This window comes from Centruroides sculpturatus, unplaced genomic scaffold (genome assembly GCF_000671375.1).
Source record: "Centruroides sculpturatus isolate CEXI.00-Female unplaced genomic scaffold, Cexi_2.0 scaffold6, whole genome shotgun sequence".
In the NCBI taxonomy this organism is placed as follows: Eukaryota; Metazoa; Arthropoda; class Arachnida; order Scorpiones; family Buthidae; genus Centruroides; species Centruroides sculpturatus.
The window spans coordinates 1,778,478-1,788,262 of record NW_019384869.1 but is presented as its reverse complement, the minus strand read 5'-3'; the positions used below and the strand labels follow the sequence as shown (position 1 = coordinate 1,788,262).

The window sequence follows — 9,785 nt, the reverse complement described above, 5'->3', positions numbered from 1 at the left end:
ATGAGTAACGAGTCTAACGAAGATTTTTTTTTTCTTTAAAGAAATGTTCGAAAGAAAAAGAATTCTGTATTTATTTACCATTCTCCATTCCGGGTGGATGCCGTGAACTCCTACCGACGCAAAATATCGCGCGAATCCTTCATTCAGCCACAAATCGTCCCACCATTTAGGAGTTACTAAATTGCCGAACCACTGTATATACATATATAAGACTTATACACAACGTTTTATATTGACAGTCAAATCTCGATACGCGCCTTCCCAAACAGCACCCCCTCATTAAGAGCCAATGAATATTTGTGAACGAATCTGCGAATTATAGTACCAAATGAAATTCAAATTTTTCTGTACATCTCAATATTAAACATAAATGTTATTGTTTGGAGCACTTTAAAACCATACTCGATGAGAATTTTGCAGGCGTGTAAACGGTATTGCTAAATCGAAGTTTGACTGTACGAGATTTCAAAAATATTATTTTAAAATATATACCTTATACATAAATATTATCAAATTTATTAAACATTTATAATCAAATCATTTAAATAAATGTTTTATATTTTAACACGTAAAATGCTCGCGTTCATAACATTAATTTAAATCAAAAGCAGTTGGTAATTCGTGTGAGATGTTTTATTCAAAGTTCGAGTATACTTAAATATAAAACTTTAATAATAATAATAATAGCTTTTAACAACTATAAAATTCTTAATAAATAAAAAAATTCTCGCCTCTTTAAAAATTTACATTAATTATCAAAGTTATTTTAGTTTATGGCGTGCCACGAAATATAACTGGAAGATTTTCTTAAAACATATGATAATTTAAAGCGGTTCTTACGCTACATATTCAATTAGCAGATACACCCACCTCTGCCTGGGAGAAAATAAGAAAATATTCAAATGGAAGCCGTATTAAAAGCTTCGTTTTATCTTGTTATTGTTATACATATTTATCACTAATTATCAAAGGGACGAAATCGGGGGAAGAATGGGATTTTCGGGCTTAGTGGTAGCCGATATTTTTATAGAACTGCTATAAAAATTTTGGTGCAGATCGGTAAAGAAGGGTTTAGAAATGTATAGAGAACAGACGTACACGCACATTTTACAAGTACCTCGGTGCGGTAAAGTTCGGCCACGCGTGTAATGTTAAAGTGCCAACTTTGATCCTTAATATCTCCACGACCAACTAACCGATTCGAATGAAATTTAAAAGTATTTAGTGTCCGCGACGAGTACTATGGACGCGTTAAATTTTGAATAAATTCGTTGGGTCGTTTCGGACTTACGCGATTGGGATTTTGTCGCATAGATTTACAATAGCGACACCGAGTTGCCGAACGATCTACTGTAGAAGGAATCTGCGTTTAATAAGTCGTTCGAGAGTCGACCGCCTCCCGTTTACTCTATAGAAGGTTTTATTTAAAAATACCGATTATTTATATAATAAGAGCCCGTGTTCTTACATTTCGACATATTATTCGTCAATCTGTTATTACGTGACATAACGTACTGAAGGCTAAAATGTGACTATCGAGTGAAAATAGAATTATTACGAAGTTACCGATGACTGAAAAACACTCGAAATCCCATAAAAATATTATTGGAACCGGGTTAAAAATAAATCTCGGCGAAAAAATTAAATGAGGAAAACGTTTGAAAGTCGTGGCATAATAATACGGGAATCAGATTTGGCAGTAAGACTTAACGTGCGAATAAAGCGCGTTACACAGACTACAAGAGAAAGTTTTGGACGAAGCGATGTCACCGAGATAATAAATCGAGAAAACGAGCATTGTCACAGAAAATAAAGGCTTTAAGTTTTACTTTCTGACTTAAATTCGTTGCAATTACGATAATTTGGCCAAACTTTAGCGCATCATTAAGCGATATTAGCGAAGGCACTTTAAGGCACGCGCAGTCTGTGTAATGCAACGCGCACTTTATTCACACGTTAATCTTACTGTTGAATCTGGTTCTAGTTTTCTACGCCACTGCTTTCAAAAGTTTCCTTTATTTAGATGTTTTTGCTGAGCTTTACTTTTCAACCCGGTTCCATCAGTTTTTACGCAATTTTTTGTTGGCCAGAAAAGCAACGCCTGGCTTAAACTCGCGTATTTTTGGATTAAAAATCAATTCTAAATTTTTTATAGTAAAAATTATTAATTTTTTTTAAATTAGAAGATAAAAATGAACTTTCTAGATTAATTTAAAATTGAATTTTTAGAAAATTTCATATTTAAAAAAATGATTCTTTTAATAAAAAGTAAGGGGCGATGGGCAAAACCAATCGACGTTCGCTTCATTCTACAAATAAGAAATTTTTTAAAACCCTTTTCTCCTATTGGAAGTAAGAACGCCTGGATTAAGCGCTAATTATACACAGTGGCGGCTTTAGGTTGGGCAATTTTAGGCCACCCGTACGGCCCCATTTATATAACTTTATGTGACGTAACGATAATATTAGACCTCTTCTCAATGCCGATACTTTTGTGTATATCTACGCGTTTAATTCTCCTTAAAAACTGGGTCGGGGCTTCGAAAGCGCTTAAAACGGCCCATAACCGGTAAAATTTTAACTAATTTATACGAATAAAACTTACGAATAAAACCTGGAAAAATATAATTATCATTTAATTTTTTTGTTCTACATTTCTAATCAGTAAAATATTTTATTGATAAATATTTATTTGAATTATTATTTATAAAAAGCAAAATAAAATAATAACCTGATGTACGTTCTCGTGAGAAATTAAAGCAGCTTTTGTTGTCCTAGTCGCTTCGGGATGAAACGCATTTTCTTTATACATGATCAAACCCCAATTTTCCATACCGTAAGAAGGATATTCGGGAACAATTACGTGATCTGAAAATGTAAAAGTTTAATTATAAAAAAATCTAGCAACGAGTTGCTTAACTTTTCCGGCAACATTTGGTGGCGCCATCCATTATGAAATTTTATTTTAAAATTTTTTGTACTTTTAATTATTCTAAAATGACATTAAGTCCGACTGTATTCGAGATATGAACGCGACCCTATTTATCTCCCCATTCCGTCCACCTTCAATCACCAAAATTTAATAACATCAATTCCCCTTATAAACAAACCTCCCCGCTAAATTTCAGAAATTTTCGACAAAAAGCGTAGGAGTTATTGAGCTTTAAACGGGGTAAACAAAATCGTGCCCCCCAAACGCACTAACAACATCCATACGTACAAGAAAAAAAAACTCGAATTTTTTTGCATTTCTCGACGTTTCGATGTGTCCTCATTTTTTGACCGATCGCCATACTTTCCCTCTGTTATAACAGCCGGGAGAGTCGATCCTAGCTAGTTTTTCGATTTATGGACGATGAGTAACGAGTCTAACACTACGAAAAATACTACTATCTGGATTAGTGTACTCGCTATTCTTCTAAGTGTGCCACTAAAGGCCGAGTGGATAAAACCACCAAATACGGCACACAGTTGGTCGCGGATTCGCACTTTACTAACTGCCAGGTCATGTAGAGTTTCCCCGTTCTCTTCGCGTATTTAACATCTAAATAGCAGTCTTTTTCCTGTAGAAAGTCCTCCCGGAAGGCATCCTTCTTGGTAGATCGTACACGCGTTGCATCGCCTTTTACCCCATCGGCTCCACAGTGGCCGAGTGGATAAAATCGCCGAACACTAGTAGTTGGTCGATGGATTTACGTCTCGCCGAGTGAAATTTTCCGGGTTTTCTTCACGTTTATAGCATCTAAATAGGGCCAATTTCTCATAAAGTCCTCAAGGGAAGGATCTCCACTCGGAGATCGCCCAGGCGTCGCACTGCCATAGGCCTGTATCAATAAACATTATGCCTTATTCCACGAAATTATTCTTCTAAGCGTTATTGTAACGTTACAGCGCTCGCTAAAGGCCTTTCCCGAAACCTCGTTATACGCCCACCAGTGGCCGAGCGTCTTCGTCCCCGCACTCGAGTGGACTACACCCCGAACACTGGGAGTTCGGTCGTGGGTTGGCGCCTGGCTCGGACGGACTGGCAGCGTGGAGTTTTCCGGGTTTTCTTCGCGTCGATGACGCCGGAATAGGGGCCAGTTTCCCATAAAAGTCCTCCCGGAAGGCATTCTTTTCCGCGCGCGATTAGGCCATTCTATAAGGCCGGCTCTTCGGTGGCGTAGCCATCAACCGCGAGTCTCTCGGAGTAAAGGTGTTCAGCCATAAGACTCCTTACGAACTACCATGTACTGAAAGACAGAAAATCTCGTCTAGTTCAACAGTTGCCCATAAGCGCATTAATTTTATTCAAATACATTTTAACTTATACAAGAAATAATCGGTCCTTACCCAGTTTAGGTAAGTCGTAATCGATTCGAAAATATCTCTGGAAATAATCGAGAGTCTTATGAGCTATATCCAATATAAATTCCATATCGGTGTTATTTCTTAGATACCAAACGGCAACCTAATTATATAAAAATAATATTACAATTTAATTAAAATTCTTTTACAATATAATAATAAAATAAAATCACTATTTACCTTGCCATTTTCGATACTTTTAAACTCACATAAAACTTTAATAATAATAATAATAGCTTTTAACAACTATAAAATTCTTAATAAATAAAAAAATTCTCGCCTCTTTAAAAATTTACATTAATTATCAAAGTTATTTTAGTTTATGGCGTGCCACGAAATATAACTGGAAGATTTTCTTAAAACATATGATAATTTAAAGCGGTTCTTACGCTACATATTCAATTAGCAGATACACCCACCTCTGCCTGGGAGAAAATAAGAAAATATTCAAATGGAAGCCGTATTAAAAGCTTCGTTTTATCTTGTTATTGTTATACATATTTATCACTAATTATCAAAGGGACGAAATCGGGGGAAGAATGGGATTTTCGGGCTTAGTGGTAGCCGATATTTTTATAGAACTGCTATAAAAATTTTGGTGCAGATCGGTAAAGAAGGGTTTAGAAATGTATAGAGAACAGACGTACACGCACATTTTACAAGTACCTCGGTGCGGTAAAGTTCGGCCACGCGTGTAATGTTAAAGTGCCAACTTTGATCCTTAATATCTCCACGACCAACTAACCGATTCGAATGAAATTTAAAAGTATTTAGTGTCCGCGACGAGTACTATGGACGCGTTAAATTTTGAATAAATTCGTTGGGTCGTTTCGGACTTACGCGATTGGGATTTTGTCGCATAGATTTACAATAGCGACACCGAGTTGCCGAACGATCTACTGTAGAAGGAATCTGCGTTTAATAAGTCGTTCGAGAGTCGACCGCCTCCCGTTTACTCTATAGAAGGTTTTATTTAAAAATACCGATTATTTATATAATAAGAGCCCGTGTTCTTACATTTCGACATATTATTCGTCAATCTGTTATTACGTGACATAACGTACTGAAGGCTAAAATGTGACTATCGAGTGAAAATAGAATTATTACGAAGTTACCGATGACTGAAAAACACTCGAAATCCCATAAAAATATTATTGGAACCGGGTTAAAAATAAATCTCGGCGAAAAAATTAAATGAGGAAAACGTTTGAAAGTCGTGGCATAATAATACGGGAATCAGATTTGGCAGTAAGACTTAACGTGCGAATAAAGCGCGTTACACAGACTACAAGAGAAAGTTTTGGACGAAGCGATGTCACCGAGATAATAAATCGAGAAAACGAGCATTGTCACAGAAAATAAAGGCTTTAAGTTTTACTTTCTGACTTAAATTCGTTGCAATTACGATAATTTGGCCAAACTTTAGCGCATCATTAAGCGATATTAGCGAAGGCACTTTAAGGCACGCGCAGTCTGTGTAATGCAACGCGCACTTTATTCACACGTTAATCTTACTGTTGAATCTGGTTCTAGTTTTCTACGCCACTGCTTTCAAAAGTTTCCTTTATTTAGATGTTTTTGCTGAGCTTTACTCTTCAACCCGGTTCCATCAGTTTTTACGCAATTTTTTGTTGGCCAGAAAAGCAACNAGATGCGTGTATCACTTATTCCGCGTAAATGCAAAATAGAAATTGAATAGTTTTAAATAATAAAATGTCTTACTTTCCATTTTTCTTGTACGTTGGTTTGAAAAACAGCCATTTCATAATTTCTCAGAAAGTATCCGATTTCTGTAAAACCCACTACATTTAATACCAGAACATCCTTTTCGTAAGGAAAATAAGAGAAGATATCGAGCGCCAAGGTATGAGGAATATCTCCTTTGCTAAAACGATGACAAGATAAAACTATTTTAATGAAATATGAGTAATAATAATATTATTAAATTTTAAAAGTTTACTTACTCGGCAAAGAACATGGCATCTTTTAAAATTTGAATTCTATTTAATGACGGTATTTTCTAAAATAAAATAGAAAATAAATCAAATTTAGAGTGCGTTCGGTTCCGAATTTAAAATGTTTTCGTATACCATTTGCAGTGTTATGATATATTTTACAGCGTACCACACGAGGATAAAATTTTAATACTTTATTTTTAAATCCTTGTAATATTCTAAACGCTTTATTTGATGTATGGCTACAATAATATCTGTTGTAAATCTATATACAACTGGCTTAAGTGACTAAGTAATTCACGATTACCGTCTCAATTTTGTATATGGTGCCATTTTTCTCGAATTTGTTTCCTCGTTTTTCTATCGAGTCATTTTGTCGGATCGAGAGATCGATAGGTAAGCTACTGAACGTATCCACGAAAATAGAGATAAGAGAAGTGATGATCGTCATCCTTCATTCTGTGTCTCTTATTCGTCTCTTGAATTGGCTACCGACACGAAATTTGACTTTTAAATCATCAGAAATATATTTAAAACTTTGATTTTGAGTTAATATTGTATTGTATGGATTTTGAGTCGTGTTTTTAAAGAATTTCGTAAAAGACAGAATTCGTTTCTGTCATTTCTATTGTGTAGAAATGAAGTTACGCGAAATTCAGTAGTAATGCAGGGTGTCTCGTAAGTCTGGAATCGTAAGAGTTATAATGATCTCTCTATGTACTTTTACGTGGAGTTGCGTAAGAAGAAACAAATTCGAGTTATTCCGATGGTGGGAACCCACAGACAACGTGAACTCCAAAGAGTTTTTAACTGGCTGCATCTAGCACTCTGGATGAAGCCTGTTAAATTCTTTGGCATTAACTCTCTCTGCGGATTCTCGCCATCGGAATAACTTGAATTCGTTCCTTCTTATTCGATATCATACTTTATGTATAAAAGAATAAACAAAAATGAACACTTGGTTCTAGACTTATGGAACACCCTGTATAATAGAAAGCGCACACTTTTGTGAGGGACGAACAGACCCACAATAAAGTGTTATTTTAAATTTTAATTATTGGAAACTTTAATCGGTTAAATTCGAGCGTTTTATCGAGTTAGGCTAAACGCCATAATAATTATTTCCCACGGAGTTTGTTCCTTGATGAGTCGGATCCAGTTAGTCAGGGATGTGTCACCAGGAACTTTCGATGGAGAGCCCATATTGGACGCCAGACCCTTAACAACAACCACCTGACCTAATGGAAAAACCCAAGAGGAATTTAAAAAAAAAAAACCAAGAAGAGAGTCGTCTTCCAAAGTCCGCCCAACAAAGTCGTCCTCCAGGATTCAAATTGTGACCCAGGATTAAAACCGTGAGAAAAAATCGTGCCTGGTTAAGCCTCTACACTCCTCCGTGCCTCCACACCAGTGAACGGACAAGATTCGGAACTAGTGGAAAGAACAGTCCATCGACAAGGTATTTATCAACCCGCGATTCGTTTGTAAACTCTCTCTCTCGACGGGCCTCTCTTGAATAGGGGAACTATGACCGAAATTGACTCTCTCTGTATTTCCTTTAGTTTCATTAAAATTGTTAATTGTTAGCAACCATGGAATCCGATTAAGTTACTTCCTCGTCTCTCTCCTCACCTCTACTCCCAATCCAATCGCTCACCCGCTACCGCTCGCGTGACGTAACGTCGCAATTTCCGAGTCCTGCGAGACTCGGTGGTGTCAGATTCGGGTCTCCTGACGTGGTGTCAAAGAGACACCGACCCTACGGTCACACTTTCATTTCAATATTCCTACAGGACCAAAATCTGTATGCAATATTCTTAAACTTATTTCGAAGTATTATTTGTGAATGACTCGGCCTTCACAGTTTAAACCCTTGTAGTTTCTCGGGTCAAAAGATAAGGAATTTGCAAGTTTTGAATGTTTCCACTGATATAGCAATTACAAAAATGTCTTCCATAATGATAATATACGGGTGCTTGTGTAAAAATTCCATTACGTTATTATTACATCGTCCGTATGTAAGTTCATTTTCCATAAAATAAATCACAATGCCAGACTGCAAGTTTTAATCGCCTTTTATTTTTTAAAGATTACGCGACTTCCGGTCCAGACCGGAAGTTCGTATATAGTTAATCGGGCCTCTAACTCCTACGCTTTCCATATTTGGTCTCTATTTTCGTGTGTCTAATTCCGTTATAGAGATTAACGAAGGACAGACAGTGGGAATATTTAGGTCTTCCATAATGATACATAATGACCTAAATATTACAGTAAATTTTACAGACATCTGATGCTTTAAATGAAATTCCTTATATAATACTTTGTATTGCGTAGAATCGTATTTAAGTTTTAAAAACGTTTAATAGAAAGTTCGTCCTGATATTCTTAAATAATAAAATATCAAATAACTGTAACTATAAGAGCAGAAGGAAGAAGTTTGTTCAAACAGACACTACATTAATTTTCTTAAAATTTGCTGTATGTACTTCTTTAGAAAAACTCGCAGAGTTGTGCTTTTTTACGTTATTTGCATGAGAAGATATGATTTATATATTTTTATAATATAAATAATAGATTATACTGTTATACACGCATGGCCTACGTGACGTTAAATTCAAAACAGTGAATGTGGTAAACTTTTGGTATTCAAAGCCACTATTTTTAACAATGATTGTTCGTGATACTTAACTGATCGTCATCGGGTGACTGAGGAGTGACTTAACACAACTATATTTTAATGGTCTAATACACTTGTATGTACTGTACAATATCTAAGAGATATTGTACATACATTCAAATCTTTTTCCTATACAGTCCTTGAGTTTTTTCTTTATTTATTTACAAATGTAATGGCTAAGTTACTGTCTACGATTGGTTTTATGTTAAAAAATGTTAATCATTAATGGAGTATTATGAATATCTAGATATATTGTCTTAATAATTGCCTATTGTAAGGCTGAAGAATAAACTATTAGAAACTAAATGCACCTGTAGTTATTTACATGACATCTGAGACAACTACTATAGTTAGTATCGAAATCGTATCACGTAGTCTTCCTAGAAAACAAGCAATTAGAACTATTCACAAATGTAATAATAAAGTATACACTGTTTTTCTAATATATTTTCTATGGAAATATTTATACGAAGCAATTTAATGCACTTATCACGCCTGTTATACGAAGATCAACGAATGTTTTATCTTCTAGACTAGAAAGATTAACGATGAGATTATTGATAAAAGAATTAACGACACTCCATACAAATCAAGTTAGTACAATACTTTCATAAGCATCTTTCTAAAGATTCAGTGTTCTGACATTGACTCGAATTTTTAATAACGAGTTTGGAGTAGTATCTTCTGTTTGTTATAGATAATTGGGTTTCAGATAAAATATTTCGAGAGCTCCACAAGAAACGAATAAGATCTAGTTACTGATCCATCAGTAAATTGAAAATGTACCTTGAAAGCCACGTACAAAA

The 9,785-nt window shown here is 35.3% G+C and overlaps 1 protein-coding gene and 1 long non-coding RNA gene across 2 annotated transcripts in view; both read right to left on the bottom strand.

Annotated features, from left to right (window-relative positions):
* The window catches only part of LOC111630850 (leucyl-cystinyl aminopeptidase-like), a 35,646-nt gene that overhangs the window by 9,868 nt on the left and 15,993 nt on the right, over positions 1 to 9,785 (bottom strand). Inside the window, exons 7-10 of the mRNA XM_023375014.1 lie at positions 6,070 to 6,232; positions 4,333 to 4,450; positions 2,732 to 2,868; positions 79 to 192 (exon numbers count right to left, since the gene is read on the bottom strand). Coding sequence (XP_023230782.1) covers positions 79 to 192; positions 2,732 to 2,868; positions 4,333 to 4,450; positions 6,070 to 6,232 — 532 coding nt within the window. The remainder of the gene's footprint in view (positions 1 to 78; positions 193 to 2,731; positions 2,869 to 4,332; positions 4,451 to 6,069; positions 6,233 to 9,785) is intronic.
* Positions 6,076 to 6,416, bottom strand: LOC111630832. Its single transcript, XR_002757592.1, has 2 exons — positions 6,312 to 6,416; positions 6,076 to 6,232 (listed from the first exon to the last, which is right to left on the bottom strand). It is a non-coding gene; the product is annotated as an uncharacterized LOC111630832 (long non-coding RNA).